Here is a 23953-nt window from a genome sequence, read left to right as displayed (position 1 = left end):
ATACACAGGTATACAACTATACCTCCACACAAATACATAGCCATATGCACACATGGACAGATTCACATACACACACAGACACTCACACACAACATCTTTTATAAAAGAAAAATAAAATTTACTGTGCAGAAAATGTTCTTTCCATGTATACAGAGCTCTGGTGAAGCCATGTCCCATAAGCATGCTGCTGTCCGTCTTGACTGAATGCTTGGCAGCATCAATATATATTTATTTTGAGCCTCAAAGCGACTCAAGTATGTAAGGCAGAGTTTCAAATTGGAGTCCAGATGACTTTCCCAGGGCAGACAATGCTCAGCCCAATCTTTTAGCTTCTCATCAGCATTCCTTGGGATGCTCCAAACCTTTCAGGGGCATCATTTTAACTTCATAGTTAGGCTTATTACTTCTTGTATAACCTAGTATAGCAAACAAGTTAACCCTGCTTGGAAACCATCACTACCCCTTTCTATATATCAATTAAAAAGAAACACAAAGTTATTCTTTTTACATCACTAATTTGTTTTCCTCTTCAATTCATTGGGAAATCTCATTAAAATAGTGAGACAAGCAATAACTGAAAATTGAATTGTTGAATCAGTCCTGATATGGGAAAATATAGTCCTGAATTATATAAATACAAAATAATTTTGTACCTCTAACATTTAAAATCATAGACAGAGAATGATGCAATATTTTTCATAATTATGATTCTATAATGTATCTTTATATTCCATGAGAAAAATGAAGTCCTGAAAATATTACTTAGCAGCTGACTCTTTTGTTCATAGAGAAGATTAAAATGAACATTTCATGGAGCTTTAACAGCCAGCAAAGATGAAGGAATATCTTTCACCAAGATTGCTTTTATCCCTGATAGGTGTTTACAATACACAGCCAAGGGCATTGACCATTAAGAAAAATAAGATAAAATGTATACCACATGAATTTCCATTAAGTCTCAAGGGTAAAAGAGTAAATTTCTCACAACCATTTTCCTTTAGCATTCTATTCTCTTTAGAACAGTTGGTATGACACAGGGATGAAAACAACAGAAAAGGTTCCAGTGAGACCCACTTACATTCTGCCTTCACAGAGCTGTGCTCTGTACCAGGATTGAAGCCAGAAAAGGAAGCACACCACTTTATGTTCCCTCACTCTTGCATTGCTACTCCAGTAGGAAGTGTGTGAAGGGATCTAGATATTGTCCAGCTGCTTGAACGACCTCAAGCAATTCTCTCCAGAATACTAAAGAATGTTATGCTGATGTCATCCATGCTTAGCAATTTTGTTATTTCTTCCTCCTTACCTACCTACAATATTTTCATGAGACCCCCTTAGTTTGTGAAACCAAAGTTTTCATGGTCGTTCTCCATTCAAGTCTTAAATTGCTCACTCCAGGAAAATAAATCCATATTTCTGTTAATGATTCTAAGCTAAAGAAGTGATTCGTTCATTCTGATTAGTAGTATTAAGCTATTGAAGGCTAAAATTAAGGTAATTTTTATCCAAAGTATTCCTGGAAATATATTTTAGTCCACTCACAGAGATATTATGCACTGGTGATAGTAGAGTATCTTATAAACTATGAATGCATGAAACAAATATGACTGCCAGATGAATCAGAGTAGAAAGTTTACAGCTCAAGAAAAGGCTGTCTGCCCTCACCAAATACTTCACCTTCTGATATTTACCTTCACAGCTTACTATCTAATGCAGAGTACCTGTGTCATTTACCTTAAATGATCCAATGGAGAGAGTTTAATTTTCTCCCTAGTCCAGCTTAGGTTTTCATGAGAATTCAATCAGCACAATCATCCAGGATTGTGGATAGGATGCACAATATGAGAGATGCATAAAACATTCTGAAAGAATGGGATCTTGAAAATAAATCATAGGTTTGAATTTGATTTTGCCTCCTCTGCTGTGTTTGACCATTATTCCCTTCACTCTGGCTCCTGTGAACTTTCTGGTTCTAAGGTTATTGCTAGGGTTCTCATTTTTAAATAATCACTTCCTCCCTACTTCTTATTGATTATTTAATACTGTTTGAATCAGTGGCCTTTCTCATTTGTCTTTCTGTTCCTTAACCTCTTGCTTGGTTGTTACTCCTTGTATCTCAGCTCATACTGTTCCTCTGCTTTCTTGCCAAGCATGAATTCACCCACACAATTGATTTTATTCTACTAATTCAAGCTCTCTTGATCTTGAATGAAATGGTCAGAGCAGAAAGAATTCTAACACAGAGATAAATTTGGCATAAATGTCTCTTATTTATTATTGGACTCTGTCTTTAAGGATTAGTTCAGTGACAGGGAAATATGTTAAACCTGGTAAATGTATAAAACATTTCTTTCTCATCGTTCTGAGGAATAGAAAGTCCAAGGCCAAAGTGAGAATCCAGTAAAAGCAGATTCCTTCTGTGCTATTTTCTCACATGACAGAAGGGCAAATACGCTTTTATGAACCCCACTTACAAAACTGCTTGTCTTAGTTAAGGTTGCATTGCTGTAAAGAGACACCATGACCAAGGCAATTCTTATAAAGTCAAATTTTTAATTAGGGCTGTCTTTCAGTTTCAGAGTTTCCATTATCATCATGATGAGAAGCATAGCATTGTGCAGGCAACTTGATGCTGGAGGAATCAAGAGTTCTACATCTTGATCTGAAAGCAGCCAGAAGGAGGGTCTCTTCCTCAGTGGGCAGAGCTTGAGCCTAGGAGACCTCAAAGCCTTTCTATATAATGACAAACTTCCTCCAATGAGGCCACATCTCCAACAGGCCACACACAGGCTCTGTTCTAACTGAACACTGTTGAATTGGGCATTAGAGTCCAACATAAATATTTTATGGGAACATGGATCTTCAACAACAGTGGACTCTTCTGGGTGGAAACTGAAATTAGTAAATCTCATCATCTAACAAGCTCAGCATCTAAGGGTATCATTTGGCTTTGGTTCTTTCTATGAATTTCTGGTGGCACCAAGAGCCAATTAAGTGATAATACCACTAGAATAAAATATAATCAGTTTTTCTTTTCAAACACTTAAGTAAATGTAGAGACCAGGGGCAGCAAGATGGATGATTAGAAAGAAATATGTGCAGAAGTTGAAGAAAAATGTTTTATGGCCAAATTCATGGAAGAATTATCTCACCTGAATGCTTGTAAGAATGTATAATGACAATAATTAAAGTCTTTCCATATTAATTTTGTAAGAAAATGAAGTACACATGTTACTGTTTGAAACTGCAAATGGTTGTGTTTCTTTTTTAGATTGTGAGTGAGTGTGTATGTGTGTGTGTGTGTGTGTGTGTGTGTGTGTGTGTGTGTGTGTGTGTGTGTGNTGTGTGTGTGTGTGTGTGTGTGTGTGTGTGTGTGTGTGTGTGTGTGTGTGTGTGTGCATGTCTATGGATGTCTGGGAGTAAGAGGCCAGAAGAGAGCACTGGATTCCTTGAAGCTGGATTGTAGGCCTTGGTGATATGAGTGCTCAGATACAAACTCCAGTGCTCTAATATAACATTGTGCCTTCATAAATGAAGAACCACTTCTCTGGCCCCATTTGTTTAGTTGGTTGTCTTTATTTATTTTTATTTTTAATTTCATTTTGTAGTTCAGACTTTATCTCCCTCCAGGTCCACCCTCCAGCTGTTCTACATCCCATAATCCCCCTCCCAACCTCCAAGAGGATGTCCTCCCCAACCCCACCAGACCTCCCTACTCACTGGGGCCCCAAGTCTCTTAAGGGGTAGGTGTATCTTCTCTGAGTAAGTCCAGACCCAGCAGTCCTCTGATGTATATGTGTTGGGAGCCTCATATAAGCTGGTGTATGCTGCCTGGTTGGTGGCTCAGTGTTTGAGAAATCCCAGGGGTCCAGGTTAGTTGAGACTGCTGGTCTTCCTGTAAGGTCACCCTCCTCTTCAGCTTCTTCCAACTTTTCCCTAATTTAACCACAGGGGTCAGCAGCTTCTGTCCATTGGTTGGATGTAAATATCTTCATCTGACTCTTTCAGAAGCGTGTTGGGTCTTTTGGAGGGCAGTCATGACAGGTACAGTTTTATGAGTACTTCATAGCCTCAGTTATAGTGTCAGGCCTTGGGGCCTCCCTTTGAGCTGGATCTCGATTTGGGCCTGTCACTGGACCTCGTTTTCTTCAGGCTTTTCTCCATTTTTGTTCCTGCAGTTTTTTTCAGACAGGAACAATTCTGGGTCAGAGTTTTTGACTGTGGGATGGCAACCCCATTCCTCCATTTGATGCCCTGTTTTATTACTGGGGGTCTGTGACAATTTCAGAAATGAATACAGTAAACTTAAATCATTTTTGCTCCCTTCCTCCTTTTTACCTTCTCCCGCACTTCCCACATTCATACACACTCCTATACAATTCAAATTTCTTACATCTTTTGTCGCTACCGTCTCTGACCAGCAGAAAAGAAGAGACGAAACCGATGTCCTTCTTGAGTCTCTAGATGCATATGTTGCAGAAGATGGCCTAATCAGCCATCATTGGGAAGAGAGGCCCCTTGGTCTTGTAAACTTTATATGACCCAGCACAGGGGAAGGCCAGGGCCAAGTAGTGGGAGTGGGTGGGTAGGGAAGCCGGGGCAGGGGTGGGGTATAGGGAACTTTTGGGATAGCATGTGAAATGTAAATAAAGAAAATAATAAATAAATAAATAAATAAATAAATAAATAAATAAATAAATAACGTCCCCTTTTATACCCTCTAGTCCACTCCCCATCACCCTATTCCACATAGGCACAGTTCATTGGCACAGGACTACATTCGTCACATCATCTGATCTTTCGTCGTAGTGCATCTGTTCAGTGCAGCTTAACAGACATGGCTACCTTGAGGGATATGAGGAAGTCAGTTGGCAGCAGTCCCGGGCACCATCTTGGGGCCAAGGCCAAACCTGCTCCTCACAATCTTTACTTTTGTACAGCTCTCTGAGGATTATCAATGTTGCCCAAATGTACATAGATGTAGAGTCCACTGGAGCAAGTGCAGTCTACCATGGGTCACATCACTAAAGAAAACTGATTCTTCCTCTCACAATGACTATCAACTGCCAATAGGTTCTCATTGAGATTCCAATGCATGCTAGAGTATTGACTGGCTTTATCTTATGGAGGCAACCACAGCTGCTGTGAGTTCATGTGTATGTTTACAGCTGAATCAAGTTCAAGAGCCAACTCTGGAGAGAGAGGGGGATATTTAAAATTTTAAATGATGAGACTTTTAATGATGATTAACAGAGAATTTTTCAAGTTTGATAGTGAAAGTGTCTTTTAAGAGAAGAGACTAAGCTAAGCATTAAAACCCACACTCCTGAGACAACTTTGAGCAAACTTATCTTAAAGTGGAATGTGGTAAATAAATTTTCACTAATTCAATTCAATTGCAACCCTTAGGAAAGTTTGACCACTAACATGAAGGTTTATCTGAGAGCTTCCTTTCAATACTGTGTGCCATGTCAATACTTCATACCTCACAAAACACTGTTATTGATTTTTTAATATTCTTCAAGAATTTAGTGCTCATACAAACAAAAATACTTATAAATTGTTCCTGTACACACTTTTAAAAATTAACAAGTAAATAGTAGGTATTAATCAAGCTCAGGGACAACATTTCACTGTGTATACACCATGGAATGCCAGAAGCTAGCTAATTAGTATGTAACATTTCATACATTTATTTTTGTGGTAAGATCATTTACCAACCATTCTGATTTTGTTTTCTGACATATGGAGGTCTGAACCCAGGACCTTTTGCATAGTGGGCAAGCTCTCTGACACTGAGCTACCTCACCAATTCTACTCATCATGTTTAAAGATTGCTACAGGCACAATGCTGTGCAATAAATCTCTTTAGTTCCTCCCAGCTACTTAAATATTTTCTCACATATTTTTCCAAAAACATTAGCACACTGTGCATAATAATCATCTTGCACTCCCATTTAAAATACATTTTAGAAATCTAGCTTGTTATTAATAGTAGATATTAATAGGAGTAGGAATATTAGTCACTTAATAACAGTTATATTACAGGTACTCTTAAGAGCTATATTATCTCAATGTTCAAACAACATAATAAACAATCTCTAAAATACTACAGCATCTTTCTAGTTTATGGCTGAGAAAGTATTAATGCTGTTAGTTTATACTGCTTTTTCTAGTTTTTGTTTTCTTAGGTCTTTTGTTTTATTTTCTTTCAAAATAATTGTGCAAGGCTAAAGAGATAGATTTGTGAACAATAGTGGTTGCTATGTAATTAGTGGGACCAGAATTAGATTCTCAGTATTCATACACAAGCCAGGTGTGACTCAACATGGGCCTAGGATAGAGGAAAATTGTAGGAGCTCACTGACCACTGGTATAGCACAGGTTCAGTGGCAGATCCTGACTCCCAGCAATAGGTATATAGTGACAAAATAGGACAACAGTATTGATCTTTGGCCTCCTTAAGCAAACACAGGCCTGCATACCTACCCAGACATAAACCCATACATCACGCACATACATAATATAAAGAAAAGAGTTTTCACAAGTAGATTCATCAATATTTTTACCACGTTTTGACAAATTGGTTAGTTAAATCTCTTCCCTTCTCAGAGCTTATATACTAATTTTTCACATTTTTGTTTTTACTATTATCATTTCATTGAAACACAGGAACTTAAACTAGTGTAGATAAAGACATAGATTCACATAGTTTTATTTTCATGTTTTTAATGACAAACATCCAGCACAATTTATGGAAAATTCCAACTGTTTTTCACTAATGAGACTGCATTTTTCTGTTACTTGACTCAAATGAATTTGGTCTGTTTCTAGATTTTCTTTGATTTCTAAGTTTGACTCAACAGAGTTCTCAGAGTGGATCTTTTACTAGTAAAGAGATAAAATACAAATCTTGTTAAGTGATAAAAAAGAATAAGTCATGAACAGAATAAAAGTGTTAATTGGCTTAAATTGTTCTGAAGGAAAACTGTAGTATTAACGGTTTTATTACTGTTTATAGTTGAATGTTAAATTTTAAANCCTAAAGAGAAATACAGGAGCATTAGGGAATCTGCTTTGTCTCTATTTCACTGCTAACAACTTTGTGGAAGATCAATCAAAATTTTACCCATAAACATACAGATAATTCCTTTAAATTGTGTTTTGGAAGATGAGATTTAGACAGTCTCATGTATTCCAGGCTGTCGTTGAACTCTCTATGACAATGAACTTATTTTTGATCTCTAGTTTCTACCCCATGAGTGCTAAGATTACAGGCTTAAGTTACCATACTGATTTATGTTGTGGTTGGAACTGAAACATGGCTTCATCAATTTTTATTTTTGTTAATTTTTTTCATTCAATATATTTTCTCCTATTCGTTTTTTATTAGTTGGTTATTTTATTTATTAACAAATTCTCTCTTTCTAGTCTTTCCTTCACAAACTCTCCATCATATTCTTAAACCTTCATTTCTTTCCAGATTCTCTCTACTTCCTTACCCATCCAACTGCATGTTTTCTCTCTCTTCCTCTCAAAAAATACCTAAAAGTTTGTCTATATTTATCTTTTTATTAATTTTAAAGTTTACAAAATAATTAGTTTAATTATGACATTTCATTTGCACTTATCGTTGTGTCTTACACATATGCACACCCCACAAGTCTGCCTCATTTTTTCCATCTCCCACAACCATCAACCTCCTCCTCTTTCAATTATCATTTGTGAGAAAGATTAATATTTCAAAATCTCTACATCAAAAGGAGGTACATTTTTTTACTTAGAGAAAAGAAAAGGATAGCACTGGCTACAGTTTGGTGATGGGGAGCTTTCCCCAGGAAATCTGTCATCGATATTTTTCATACTAAGGCTATTTCTCTCCTTGAGGTAACTACAAAAAGCAAGAATAAAATTGTGTCATTCGGGATGTAGGTTCCTATGAACACACATAGTCACATAAGTTCTTGATACTACTTATTTATTAGGACATAACATAAATGAAACTGATGGTTGTAATTTTGAGTCATTATAGAAGGTCTGATATGGGATAAAGATAGAGAAGTTCTCAGAAATGTCCTCAGAAAATTGAACCAAAAACCATCCATGTAGGGATATCTCTGAAGTAGATTCTGATCATGTTATCATACCCTGACAACCTCGTGCAAACTATAGGTCTCAACATCATAATTTTCTATGAGTCTCACAAGACAAAGTGATTCCATTCAATGTGGTTGATTATCGTGCAACACAATTTTCTCTTAAGTGTGTACCTGTGAACTGCTACCAGAGAGACTCACCTGAGCCTTAACATTCAAGAGTTTGATAAAGTGACCCCTGCAGGCAGATTTTGTATCCCCTTTAGCATCAAGATTGGGTATCTAACCCAAGCCTCTTATAGAAACAGAAGCAATATCCCAAGAACCATCTTTTAAACAGTTTTTATATAAAATGAATGAGGAGGATTTGGTAACCCAGACATACTGAATAAGCCTTGATCTAATCATTAGATCCATACTGGGTCACTTATTGAGCCAATAAATAAATTACACTTTCAAAACTTCTGGCCAAAATTTGTTAATCCCATTTTATAGATGAAGGAGCAACTATTAAAATCTTGCTCAGGTCAGGCCTTTGTTGTTGACATCCTAGTACTCCCACATTGTGATACTTACTACATTATAGGGCTGTGTATTTTTGGATAAATATTCTCAGTTTTATTGTCATTTCAAATCTATTTCAGTAGGAGTTGTTAACACATCTGAATTACCCAAAAGTTAAGAGCCACTGTTCTACAACGTCCCACGGACCTCTCCTTGCTTTCTTGGCCTTTATTTCATTATTTGTTATTGTGTACGTGTATATTCCTAAACAGAAGCTGCATGTCTATAAAATGTTGCTTGTATGTATGTTTTGGCTTTAGATAATCGATTGATGTTCTCTTTCCTGGAGAAGGCTATTTTTCTCACTCCTGGCTTTCCTACATCACCTATAGTTTTTTTTTTTTCTTTTACTGGATATTTTCTTTATTTACATTTTATTTACATCAAAAGTTATCCTCTTTCATATTTCCCCCCTAAAGCCCCCCTATCCCACTCCCCCTAATTCTATGAGGGTGCTCCCCCACTTATGCACTCCTGCCTACCTACCCTAGCATTTCAATACACTGGGGCATCAAACCTCCATAGGACCAAGAGCCTCTCCTCCCATTGATGCCCGACAAGGTCATCCTCTGCTTCTTATGTGGCTGGAGCTATGGGTCCCTCAATGTGTACTCTTTGGTTTGTGGTTTAGTCCCTGGGAGCTCTGGGGAGTCTGGTTGGTTGATATTGCTTTTCTTCCTATAAGGTTATAAACCCCTTTAGCTCCTTCAGTCCTTTCTCTAACTCCTCCATTGGGAACCTCATGCTCAGTCCAATGGTTGGCTGCAAGTATCCCCCTCTGTATTTGTCAGACTCTGACAAACAAGCATTTCTTGGCATCCACAATAGTGTATGGGTTTGGTGACAGTATGTGGGATGGATCCCCAGGTGGGTCAGTCTCTAGATGGCCTTTCCATCTCTGTTCCATCCTTTGTGTCTGTATTTCCTCCCTTGAGTATTTTGTTCCCACTTCTAAGAAGGATTGAAGCATCCACACTTTGGTCTTCCTTCTTGAGCTTCATGTGGTCTGTAATTGTATCTTGGGTATTCCAAGCTTTTGGGCTAATACTCACTTATGAGTGAGTGCATACCATGTATTCTTTTTTGTTCTTTGGTGATTGGGTTATCTCACTCAGGATGGTATTTTCTAGTTCCATTCATTTGCCTAAGAATTTCATGGAGTCATTATTTTTAAAAGCCGAGTAGCATACCACTATATACATGTACCACATTTTCTGTATCCATTCATCTGTTGAATGAAATCTTGTTATTTTTTTTCCAGCTTCTTCCTATTACAAATAAGGCTGCTATGAACATAGTAGAGCATGTGTCCTTGTTATAAGTTGGAGCATATTTGGGGTATATGCCCAGGAGTGGTATAGCTGGGTCCTCAAGTAATAATATGTTCAATTTTCTGAGGAACCTCCCGACTGATTTCCACAGTGGTTGTACTAGCTTACAATCCCTCCAACAATGGAGGAGTGTTCCTCTTTCTCCACATCTTCACCAGAATCTGCTGTCACCTGAGTTTTTGGTCTTAGCCATTCTGACTGGCATGAGGTGGAATCTCAGGGTTGTTTTGATTTGCACTTCCTCGATGACTGAGGATGTTGAACATTTCTTTAGGTGCTTCTCAGCCATTTGAGTTTCCTCAGTTGAGAATTCTCTGTTTAGCTCTGTTCTCCATTTTTTTAACAGGATAATTTGTTTCTCCAGAATCTAACTTCTTGAGTTCTTTGTATATATTGGATATTAGCCCTCTAAAGGATATAAGATTAGTAAAGATCTTTTCTCAATCTAATGGTTGCCTTTTTGTCCTATTGAGAGTGTCCTTGACTTACAGAAGCTTTGCAATTTTATAAGGTCTCATTTGTCTATTGTTGATCTTAGAGCATAAGCCATTGGTTTTTTGATCAGGAAATGTTTCCCTGTCCCCATGTGTTAAAGGATCTTCCCCACTTTCTCTTCTATTAGTTTCAGTGTATCTGGTTTTATGTGGAGGTCCTTGATCCATTTGGACTTGAGCTTTGTATGGGGAGATAAAGCCCTTGGTCCTATGAAGGCTCTATGCCCCAGTAGAGAGGAATGCCAGGGCCAGGAAGCTGGGGTGGGTGGGTTGGTGAGCAGAGGGATGGGGGAGGGGATAGGGGGTTTTGGGAGGGGAAACCAGGAAAGGGGATAACATTTGAAATGTAAATAAAGAAAATATCTAATAAATAAAAAGAATGGATCAATTTGCATTCTTCTACATGTTGACTGCCAGTTGAACCAGCACCATTTGTTGAAAATGCTGCCCTTTTTCTACTGGATGGTTTTATCTCTTTTGTCAAAGATCAAGTGACCATAGGTGTGTGGTTCATTTCTTGGTCTTCAATTCTATTACATTGATCTACCTGCCTGTCTCTATACCTGCCTGTCTCATACAGTTTTTAATCACTGTTGCTCTGTAATACAGCTTGAGGTCAGGGATGGTGATTCCCCCACCCCCCAGTTCTTTTATTGTTGAGACTAGTTTTCGGTATTCTGTGTTTTATAGAAATGAGATCCCTTGGGTTCTTCCCAATCCACATTGGCATGGCCACTTTTGTTGTCATTGTTCAGCTCATGTTTAGGTGACCATGTTGGTGAAACTTCATAGATGTAGCTTCTGACATTCTGAGGACACACAGTCTCACGTAAATTACCTGATATTTTGAAAACAACTTCAGCAGAGTGGCTGGATATAAAGTTAACTCAAATAAAGCAGTAGCCTTCCTTTATACAAAGGATAAACGGGCTGAGAAAGAAAATTGGGAAACAATACCTTTCACACTAGTCAAAAATAATAAAATATCTAGGGTAACCCTAACCAAACAAGTGAAAGATGTGTATGACAGCAACATCAAGTCTCTCAAGAAAGAAATAGAAGACCTCAGAAAATGGAGAGAACTCCCTTGCTCATGGATTGGTAAGATTAATGTAGTAAAAATGGCCATCCCACCAAAAGCAATCTACAGCTTCAACCCGATCCCCATCAAAATTCCAACACAATCCCTCAAATACATGGAAAAGTCAATTTTCAGTTTCATATGGAAAAAAATTATAGGGCTTTTTAAACAATGTTTTTCTTAACTGAGCTACTTGAAAAGTCTCAGAAGTAATTAATTATGTTTATTTCCTTTTCTTTTAATTCTCAGTCATGAAACAGTGTCTGATTTACAGGGATGACTTTAAAGTACATGATAAATGTGTATGACAGGCCATAACCTGAAGGTCCAAATTAATGCCACCATCTCTAAAGTCCTAGACTGACATAATTTGCTTCTTAACAATGTCCAGATTTAAAAACAAAAACAAAAACAAAAACAAACAACAACAACAACAACAAAAAAACCCCTGGAAGTAAGTGTGTCCACCCTACTAACATTTTAGAATTTTTATAAGGTCCTAGACTATTCCTCAGAGATTAAGGGGACCTTAAATAACTCAATTTAGATAAAAGAAGGGTGTAGAGATATAGCAAATAAGAGTGCCTGCTTTCTCACAGAAGACCCAAGTTCAGTTCCCAGCACCCATGTCAGTATCTCTTAACCAGCTGTAACTCCAGGTTCAAGGAATTTGATGCCCCCTTCTGGACTTTATGCATTGTGGCCTCTATGCAAACATGTGATAATACTTGTTCACAGAAACATCCATAGGCATAAATTTAAATTTTTTTAATTCTTTAAGTTGGTTAGGAAAAGTTACATTCTTAACAAATAGCTTAAGTGTAAAGAGAGATAATACCCTCATCTTTAATTAATCAGTTATGCCAAATGATATTTTACTGGGACACACAGATGAAAGGATTTTTTTGCTAAGTCAGACACATTAAAGAATGTTTTCTCAAAGCAGACACAGGTTAAAGGATGTTTTGCTATAGCAGAAGTGTGAAAGGACATGTGATAGGACACATGATAAAGGAAAATAAATATGATGCCACAGTCAGTGGGAGCTTAAGCATTGGTTTGGTTTGCTCCTACTAGCTATTCTTCACTAATGACATGCATGTATTGATTCATCTTACATTGCACTGCTGAGTTCTGCTTGTGGTGAAGCCAGAAAGAGACTCACCAAAAAAATTCCCATAAGGTTCCTGAGGCTTTTCACAGCTTCCACCCAGTTTCTCAGTTTATTGATCTGTAGCTGCTAGGTCTTGTGTGATATCTGCCTACCAAGAGGACTGGACTGAAGCTGCTGATTCATATTTTGTGTTTGCTATGGGACTGAACTGCTGATATCCTGACAATGAAGATTGGACTAGCCCCCAAAAAACTATTTCTAAACAAGTGTACTTCCCCCATGTCCTAATAACTTTTCTCTTCCCCTACCTCTGGTGGGTGATGGTCTAGAGGGGAGGTTAAACTCTTATTAAAGTAGGTTGGAACAGGACTTGAGCCCTGAGGGCCAGCAGAAAGAATGGAAACAGGTAACTTCAGGAAGTAGGAAGTAGAAGGACCCTCCAGAATTAATCAGTGATTTGGAAGGTGAGAGACTCAAAGGGAGGGACCTTAGATGAAATGTCCTACAATGGGGAGAGGGAACTTGTAAAGCCCACCTCCAGCAGAAAGACAGGGCATAAAGTGAGGGATGGGATTGCCATCCACAGTCAAAAACTCTGACTCAGAATTGCTCCTGTCTGAAAGAAATGCAGGGACAAAGATGGAGAAAAAAGGGAGGAAAAGAAGGTCCGGTGATAGACCCACAGTGGGATCCAATTCAAGGGGAGGCCCCAAGGCCTGACAGTACTACTGAGGCTATGGAGCACCCACAAAAAGGGACCTAGTAAGACTGCCCCCCCCCCGAAAGCCCAAACAAGAAGCTGAAAGAGTCAGATGCAGATATTTGCACCCAACCAATGGACAGAAGCTGCTGACCCCTGTTGGTGAATTAGGGAAAGACAGAAAGAAGCTGAGAAGGAGGGCAACCCTGTAAGAGGACCAGCAGTCTCAATTAATCTGGACCCCCGAGATCACTCAAACACTGGACCACCAAACAGACAGCATATGCCAGCTGATATGAGACCCCCCAATATGTATACATCAGAGGACTGCCGAGACTGTGTTCATTCAGAGATGGTGCACCTAACCCTCAAGAGACTGGAGGACCCAGGGAGTTTAGAGGTCAGGTGGGGTAGGGGGTGGGGGCATCCACGTGGGGAGGAGGTGTGGGATGTAGAGCAGACAGAGGGTGGATGGGGGGGTGAGGGGAGTTGAATATGGAATGTAAAAAATAAAAATAAAATAATATTTTAAAATATATAAAAAAAAGTTGAAATAACATTTAAAAATAAAATAAATTCTAAAGTCAAAAAAGAAATGTAGGTTGGAAAAAAAATACCTATAATCATAGTTTGGGGTTAGGCCAATACACACCATCCATTTTCACAAAATAACTGCATTCACTGAATGTCTTTAATTTAATGTCAAGTTGATGGACATAGAGTCAGGATGCTCCAATGCAATGAGCATCCCTGGTTGAGCTCTTGCCATGTTAAGGAAGGAGTGTGTTCAGATAAACAACTTGAGTCTTGAACATTCAAATTAATCACATGGGACCTTGTTATTAAGATACAGATTACAATACAGGACCTGAATAATTTTTCAGTGGTACATGATTTGCTTTATTTGGGTACTCCTTTGAAAAGCAAGTTAAAAGCCATCTATGTGATTCATCCTTTTTGTTGTTGTTGTTCTGTCCTGTAGTATTGGCTTCTACCATGACACTGGATATTGTTTTTTGTTTTTGTTTTTCCTTTTCTATTGGATATTTTCTTTATTTACATTTCAAATGTTATCCCCTTTCCCTGTCCTCCCCTCCAGGAAACCCCCTATCCCATCCTCCCTCCTCCTGCTTCTATGAGGGTGTTCCCCCAAAGCTCCAAATACCAAGACACTTCTTAAACTGACAAGGAGAATTCTACATTTCTGTTCCCTCTCCTCCTTCAGACAGCACAAGTTAAGGAGCCTTAAATTGCTCAAGTTAACATGACTGACATGACTAACAAAAAAAAAATAGGCATGAGCCTGTCATGTGAGAATATGAGCCTTCACCTTGGTTGATATAATCACTGTGGAAAAGCAGTTCCTTGTAGTTAATGTTTCTTTAGTTTTTATAATACATTTAAATACCATGTTCCTGGTTCAAAAGAAGTGAATGGTAACTATTTCTAAGATTATTTAAACCCTCCTGTAAGCATTCAGAGTCCCCCACTGGGCAGAATTAAGTCTCAAGAAGTGGACAGGCATCAGCACTTCACATCTCAATGACTGAGTATGAAATAACAATTTGTGTCTTCATTATCTCATTTCCTGAGGCTAATAAGCAGTGTTCTGTGCTTGACAGTGAACAAATCCTCCACCTCAAACAAGATGTGACCAAGAATTATCAATGGTTTTACTGTGGCTTTTGCATTTCCAAATATCCCTGCATCAACAAAGATAGCTCATTTGTTTCACTTTGTGAAAACTCTTCATTTTTCCCCAAGACTTTCCATTTCACGCTGTGTGAATTTTATTAAGATCGCTTTCACAGAAACTAAGTACTGGTTGGATGGGACCTGGAGGGATGGCAGTCACAGTCTGGGCAATGTTAGAAGTCTCTTGAGACATTTCCTTGCACTAAAATTCCCTTGGAGAATCACACAGAAGAATCCAAATTGTCCAATAGTTTGGCCTCATGAAAATTTTGATGTTTTATCCTGTAAATCTATCAATGATAATATCTAAAAATCAGCAGCATAAAAACCTAGCCAGTTCTTCATATCAGAGTACGAATATCACGTGAATCTAGGGAATCTTCAGGTATGGTGAAAGCTGTGCTATAATAGCAATTAGAATAAGAATTTATGTTATAATTAACATGTACCAATAAAGCTGATCTGTAAATTTGTCTAATAATTTGTCAATGAAGATTGCCTTATCAAGTGATTATGATTAAATAATTGAAAATGAACTCATTTTGATATCTCTGCAAGAATTTATAGTAAGAAGTTAAATATTGTTATATGTGTAACCTATAGTACTAACTGCATTATACTTCTTTTTAATATTATATCATAATAGCATAACTGTTTATATCTTACAATCATACATCAACCCAGTCTAGGGTAGATATTTATTCAATTACCTCTAAACTTTTCTTATTGTTAGTTCCAAACTTTGTGATAAAGGAACCTAACAATTTTTAACATTCTGAGTGTGCTAAGCAGCATTGTAAACTGTTTCTTTACCAACTCCTTAACCTTTAAGATTTTATCAACTGGTTTGATTATTCCTATTTTGAAATACATCAAACAGAGACAGGCAGAGAACACCTTGTCTAAATTTACACCCATGTTTTGGCAGAAACTATGTTAAAACCAAATATTCTTAAATTCAAATACAGTATGTATGACAGACATTAACACTCCTGTTCTTTGATCAAAGGTTAATGTATTTGGTAGCTGTTTCTGATAGTATGGAAACCTCAACATGTAGATTCCTGCACTGAGCATGCCAGTTTTAATGATCCAGAGCATTTCATTAAGTATTAAAAGCTTAAGTACACATGGATTTTCCCCTTTAATTCCTCCTCATGTACAACTTAGAGATGCATGTATTGGATGAATTTTCCAAGAATGAAATAGCATGGAGGAGAACACCTGTCTTTGGTATGGAAACTGTTGACACACTTGAACCCACAATGACGAATCTCTCTCTCTCTCTCTCTCTCTCTCTCTCTCTCTCTCTCTCTCTCTCTCTCTCTCTCTTTTCTCACAGAATGTGTGACACAGGAGAAGGACTATTCACTTTTCAAACAAGGGAAGGAGAAATGATCTATCAGAAGGTCCACTCTGCAACACTGGCTATAGCTGAGCAACATGAAAGATTAATGCTAGAAATGGAGCAAAAGGCCCGGGTAAGTATCTATCTTATGTAATTGAATGCTCATGAATAAATATACTTGTCCATTTGTGTAATATATAGTGCCAACCCATGCTCTGTATCTGTTACCAAACCTGTGAAGGAAAGTCTCCGTTCTATAATACCATACATAATTTAGCACAAAATTATTTTTTGCTAGGACTTAGAAGCCCTGCTCTCCATAGATATGTGTGTGACCTGATGCCTTGGTTACCCAAAGCAATGTGGATGGCTTAGAGAATAAGTCATAAGTAGAAATTTGTTATTTATACTTCTTCCAGGTGTGCAGATCTCACAGAGGATTTTTAAGTACATTTTCATGAAAAAAGTCAAGAAGGATCATGAAACACTGCATCCTGTTTGGGTTCCAAACTCATTGCCCAACATTACTGCTTACAGACTGTACTCCTAGGATATTAAATCCCTAATATCCATTTAGCTGCCAGGCACATACACACCATCAAGAAATACTTCATCTTAAGATGGTAATAGAATATATAGTATGTTTTTGAATACTTACCTTCCAATGTCTGTGAAGAAATCAAGTCATTGAGCCCAGATGTGGTGACAACTTATCATTCACACTCTTTCAAAGTTATCCAACAATCTCAAGCCATTTTTTATAAATAAAATTTAATTCATTCAGTGGGGCTTCTGTGTTCTTATCAGAGTCTGGGCCAGACATGAGACAAAAGTTAAAGAGTTATCCCTAAAGACTTAAAGATGATGGGTACCTGTACAAGTTTAGATGGGTACTCGGAAGTTGTGCATTCCCTTTCTACGAGTTTAGGATACTCAAACAATGGTCCTTGTGAGGCTCAACAATGGAATTCACTAATTCAAATGGAAGGAGATATTTTGATAAATTCTATATCAATTGTACAGGTATGTTTCTAAGATTAATGCTAGTAAAAATTAAAGTACTTCCTATCTAGTCCATTCTTTAGAATAAGCTAGTCTAACACTTTTCTTAAATCAGTATACCCGAGCTTGTTAACTTCTCAAAGACACTAAATTTTAAAAGCATGGCAGAGATTTCCCCTCTCCTTTTTTAATATACCTCCTCAACACACTCAAAGATTTCCAACAAGAATGAAACAGCATTTCAATGCTCTGTGTGATTCCTATTTTCAATTTAAAATAATATAAAGTTATGTGTGAAAACTAGGCAAAAGTTCAAAATGGAGGTGAAAATAAAACCCTCCAAGATATAAAAATATATATACTAAAAAATAGAAAGATGACAGTGGTAATTGTTTTTGTTATTGTTGTTTTGTTTTTGTTTTGCCTTTTTAGTTTTCAAACCATGCCATGTGATATTTATATTTAAATGCGTATACAACTTCATATGCTTTAAAATACTTTTAAAGGGGGATAGTGAGATGGCTCAGTGGGTAAGAGCACCCGACTGCTCTTCCAAATGTCCGGAGTTCAAATCCCAGCAACCACATGGTGGTTCACAACCATCCGTAACAAGATCTGATGCCCTCTTCTGCAGTGTCTGAAGACAGCTACAGTGTACTTACATATAATAAATAAATAAAAAATAAAAAAATACTTTTAAAGGATTAGACAACCAAAGAATTGCATAGCAATGGATGCCCTAAACATAAGCTTGCAAGCAAACTGAAAGCATTTACTTTTACCTTTTTAATGATACATGATTTGTGGATTTACAGACTTGTGCAAAATACAGTAAAAATAGTGTCTCAATGGCTATTTTTTTTAAGAAGGAAGTCAATAGAACTTCTAATATCACATTGCTGTAAAACCTGGTTTTGCCAGTATTAATAACTTTTTTTTTGAAATGTCTCCACCCTCTATTTCTATTGTTGTTTAACAGAGCTGATGAGATAGTTCAGCAGGTAAAGGTGCTCTGTGTGAAGTCTGACAACCTGAGGTAAATCCTTGGATTCCACATGGTACAGGGAAACAATTAACTCTTAAAATTTATCCTCTGACACCCACACATGTGTCATAACAGGGGCACACTTCTACACACTCATACACACACAAATAAACAAATAAATGTAAATTAAAACATTTTAATAAAACAATCTGATATTTAGAAATTTTTCAGTCAAAGTGAATACAACTGTATATTTTCTATTAAGTAGTATTGAATATCAATACAAAAACACCTAAATTGGTAAGACAATTAAAGATGTATATTTTTATTTCTGTCCCTGAAAAAGAATATGAAGTAATTAATATTGACTAACTCAATTATAATGTTTTACATACAGGTTAGCTACTTATTAACTAGCATAAGATCATTATGTACTTATTTGGTACTTAATGAACTGTATTGATAAATACAAGAGAAGAATTAAAGTTTCCTCTTTCAGGTTGTGTACAGTTTTGCAAGATTAAATAGTTTGTACTATCTAGAGTTGTATCAAGTCCCTTAATTTCTTGAAACACAAATGTCCCAAGTCTTAAAGTATAAGATATCATGATCATGAAATTTTTAATAAATGGCAATAAGATATTTCCTCAGGTTATTCATGTTTTCATTTCAGTGGAGTCAAAGTGAGTTTCTGGATAATAAACTTCTTAGAAGATTATCTCTGGGCCCTTCAGAGAGAATGTCTTCCATAGATAAGAGAGCTTCCCGAATGTCCTCCATAGATAAGAGAGCATCCACACTGCTACTGAGCCCTGCCTTGCTGTAAAGTGGAGAAAGAACTCTGTAGAAATGGGGATATTAGGTAGTTTCAACATTTTCTTTAGTTTTAAGAATAAATATATTTTATACAGAAAAGTTTTTTTTCCCACTAATAACAATGCTAAGTCCACCTCAGGAAGGGAGACTGAAATCAAATCAGAAAGTGGTTAGTGGATGAATAAAAAAAAAAAACTATATTCTAGTCACAGCTGGTTTGTTGTACAAATGAACTCATTTATGTGACAGCAGGCACAAAATCTGAACAAGGTGAGGCTAGAAAAATCCCAGCATGGACGTAGAAACCTGGGCATAAAATGGTGCACCTCACTTAGGAGCTATTGCTATTTGATAACTCATGGGAGAGAGGCTATCAATTTACTTTGAGGTGTAGCCCTGGTAGATCTACCATGCTCTTGGACAGACCCCATTCCCAAAAGCATTTGAGCAGCACAAGCTGGACCTGATGGATTAAAAAACAATCATGAGGGGATGTTGGCTTTTGTCAGAGGTCTTTTCTGCATCTAATGAGATGATCATTTTTCTTCTTGGTTGGTTTATATGGTGGAGTTTGTTTATTATTTATTTGTGATGAAACACAAAGTTGAATGGGTAAGGGTGAAAAGATGGATATGGGAGGAGTTTGAGTCTAAATATGGTCTAGATACATTGTATAAAATGCTCAAAGAATTAATACAAATATATTTAAACACAAGAAGAATCTTCTTTAGGATTCATTGGAGAATTAAGCGAGGTAGTATATTTTAAACTGGAGCTGTTCTGATTACTAATATACAAATTATTTAATTTAGATATTTAAATAGAACAACATGTCTAGAATCCATTTTTGTTTCATAGATCACATTCTTCCTTCCAGAGATAGTGAAATTTAACAAATTTCATTACTTAGAGAGGCTCTGCTATCAAGATACCATATTGCCAAGAATGCTTGCCAAGAATGTGCCAAGAATTACATTCCTTATATAGAAGTCATTAATCAGAGTTTCAGCCACACATATCTTGTGATCCAGCCTGTTGAATTTGAATACATATCTAACCATGATAGACAGGAAAGCCAAAAATATACCTAGATTACCAGACATGTTTTGAGGGAGGGAGATCTCAGAGGGAGCAAGAGGAGGTAGGATGGAAAATCTTCCTTTTTAATTCTTCCTTTTATGCTGCTAAGGATTATAGTCATAGAAAAATACCAATGGTTTAAACAGTAGGTGAGAAATCATGCATAAAATAGAAACACGGTTTCCTGTTACATTGTCAAAAATAAGTAAATTTTAAAAAGCATTGTAACTAGTAATTTCTAAACTTGTGAAATCACTGGTAACAAAGCAAACAAACAAACAAACAAAAAAAAAACAAACAAAAAAGCCTATTTGAAATCCCGTTCTACCAAGATGTATTCTTTATAATTTTGTAAAAACCAACTATCTAAGATGCTTTTTTCTGAAATCTAATTTTTATGGTAACATTAAAGAAAAGATAAAATGATAGGGGAGTTAGCTTTCCAGTGAAGTCATTTCAAAAGCAATAGAAACTGAATGAATTCACCGTTCTCCAGTTAGACCTTATTACAGAACTTTGTAATCACTCATTACTGCCCAGTTATGAAATAATGTTTTGTGTAAATAGTTACGTGGACTGACATATCAGCATATAAATAGCATGTCAGACTCATGAGCAGTTGCAAGATCTGAAAAGCACTACCATGATGCATTAATTCCAAGAAGAGAGCTTTGGTTCTCTCTCTCTCCTCTGTCCTCTTCCTCTTCTTTCTCCTCTCCATCCTTCTCCTCCTCTTTCTCCTCCTCCTCCTTCTTTTTCTAGTTCTCCTCCTCATCTTCATCATGTTAGCAGCTCTCACTCAAATGTAGGCCACTTTTGACTGGCAGAACCAGTCCTTTGTAGTGCTTGGTATGATGGTGTTCTTTCTTAAAATGGAAACAATTTTAGAACATATGAAATATAATGATAATTTTTATAACTGGCAAGCATATACTCATTTATAACTTTTGCAAAAACTAAATGGCCTCCCAGATGGGTTATGGTCTTAGCATTTTAACTTCCACTGCAGGATTCCATTAAAACATGCTTCTTAGATACATTCTTGCAAAAAGTTCTATTATCAGGAAAAAAAAATAAGGTTTCTACAGAAAAATATATGAAGAAATTGGAAGAATCTTGCTGTGGTCATATACAGAACATCTTTAACTGATATCTCTGGATACAATCACAGAAGCTTTAAAAACTCCAGGAATATATGCATATACATGAGGTAAATGATGTCTAATAAAACCAAATTCAAGATCTAGAGGAATGGCTCATTATTTAAGAGCACTTACTACTTTTGCAGAAGACCAGAGTTTAGATTCCAGCACTGACAAATGCTTATAACTCCAGCTCCAAGGACTCTGAGGCTCCCTTTAGGTCTCCATGAGTACTCACATATACATGCACAAATCTATCTACTTGTGTAAATAGCCTCATCCTAGAAGAGCTATGTGGAGCTTGGCAATAACCCCTATTTCAGAGAGTTAGAATGAAAGCATAGTTTCCTTGATAACTAAGGGATTACTAATTTATAAATAGGCTAACAAAGAGAAATTAACTCTGCATAAATGGGATAAATGCTGTTCTAAGCTTTTAGCATGCATGAACGTTACATAAATAAAGTACTGTATATTTAAAGTTTTAAAGGAGCAAAATTGCAAAGTAAAACAGCTGTGAACTTTAGTATTTAGCATGTGTTCATCAGCATTGCTGTACACAAAGAGTAGTTCTGTAAATGCATTTTTCCTCTAATTCACAAATGTGAGATACACTAAGGATATGCAGATTTTTTTAATGTCTGCTGTTGAAGAGACAACTAAGGCTAACACTGCCAACCTTTATCTCAAGGGGTTTTTAATGGTGGTAGTGGTGGATGTTCTTCTTTTTATTTTGATACAGAATCTCATTAATTTTCCTGGGCTGGTGTTGAATTCATAAACCTCCCACCTTAGCCTCTTGAATACTAGGATTACAAGCCTGCAGCAAGCACCAAGCCTGGCTTGAATATGTATACATTCATAAAGGTATCAGTGATTATAAAATTAAGAGTACTGTAAAAACAACCTGTTTTTCTGAAATTAGTCTAATTCTAGGGGTTTTTAAAAATATTTTTCAAGTTACTTAACTGTAATGTGTTAGCACATAATTAAAACATACAGTAGTAACAATCACTGTTTCAAGGTAAATTAAATAAATTAAAATAATATACTATGAAGATTAAATGAAAGACGCTGAACAACTTTCATTAAATGACTGTGTAAATCACGTTTTATTTGTTACCTTAGAACAAACTCAGCAAAATGTCTTCTAATTCCTTCCCATTTATCTTGAATAAAATGGAAGATTAAGTGTGAGGTGTCCCCTACTGAAAATTAAACCAAGTCCATGAGAAACCAATTGCCCATAAACCATCAAACTTCAGAGGGTTGTTTTAATGACTGCAAACAGTGCCAAGCATGACTGGCTTATTGTCCCTGGAGTCTCTATTCACATACAATTTTAAAGTTTTATGAACTTGCTAAGAACAAATAGAATGTGGTATGGATCCTCAACTGGAAGTTCTCTGTACATACTTCTATATTACATAGCTCAATATTTTTATTTTTACAATTAACATATAATTCATATGTTATATTAGTGTGTTTTTTGATTATTGGTATCTTTACAATTGTTAGGTTTTTGTCTTTTCTTTAAAGCATTATTCTTAATTCTGTCCTGCCTCAGACATACCAAAAAACATGTTGAGACATGTTCCTTAAAGCATTTAACTCATCAGACAGGTGTGATAGTTGGTGTTAATGGTTAACTAGATGTAGAGTCACCTGAGAGATAAGTTTGTGGGAGATTTTTTGATTGTATTAATTGAAGTGGGACCCCCACCTACTTTGGGAAGCACTGTTCCATGCCTGGGGTCCTGAACTTTATAAATAAATAAAGTGCAGGATGAGTAGAAGCATTCATTTCTCTTCCCTCCAGACTGGTTGTGAGGTGACCAGCTGCTTCAAGCTCCTGTTGTAATTCAATTTCTCACCATGATGTTTGTACCTCTGACATATAAGCCAATCTTTTCTCCTTTAAAAGTTGTTTTTGTCAGAGCACTTCATCAATAGGCAAAGAAAGTAAGATATTGACTATCCTTTTCTAGTTTGAATTATTCTTGTGTACACAAAAACACTCACATACACATGCATGCACACCCATGAATATATACAGCTTGCTTAGGTCAGTTCATCTCTTTCACACACACACCCATCCACATTGATTAAATATTCCATCTTTTCTTGGCTTTTGTACTTCTATAAATCACTTTGACTTAGACCAAAAATGTCTCCTCAGCATCATTGCTTTGTTTGCTCAGTTTTTGCATATAGTACTAGAGTCTATTTTTATGTTGCCTATACACAGACCTCAAAGATAAACAAATAACTTTTTAAATGTTTTGCCTACGTACGATCTAAGGTAGCTTGCTCATACAGGTATACACTTCATTGTGTATAGATCACTTTGGACTTAAGTCTGTAGAGCCCTAACTTTAAGACTTCCCCAAAACCTGTTCCCTAGGTCATTAGAAATGTGGCTAGTAAAGAGCCTTTGTTCTCTTAGGGCAGCTGAGGGTCTTCTGTTCCTCCACCTGACAGCTAGCTAGGCAATTATCTCAGTTG

The 23953-nt window shown here is 36.7% G+C and overlaps 1 protein-coding gene across 1 annotated transcript in view; it reads left to right on the top strand.

The window, feature by feature from the left end:
• The window catches only part of Dok6 (docking protein 6), a 416578-nt gene that overhangs the window by 300807 nt on the left and 91818 nt on the right, over positions 1 to 23953 (top strand). Inside the window, exon 6 of the mRNA XM_021214877.2 lies at positions 16418 to 16556. Within this exon, the coding sequence (XP_021070536.1) occupies positions 16418 to 16556 (139 nt within the window). The remainder of the gene's footprint in view (positions 1 to 16417; positions 16557 to 23953) is intronic.

This window comes from Mus pahari, chromosome 15 (assembly GCF_900095145.1).
Source record: "Mus pahari chromosome 15, PAHARI_EIJ_v1.1, whole genome shotgun sequence".
In the NCBI taxonomy this organism is placed as follows: domain Eukaryota; kingdom Metazoa; phylum Chordata; class Mammalia; order Rodentia; family Muridae; genus Mus; species Mus pahari.
This window is presented reverse-complemented; position numbering and strand designations above follow the sequence as displayed.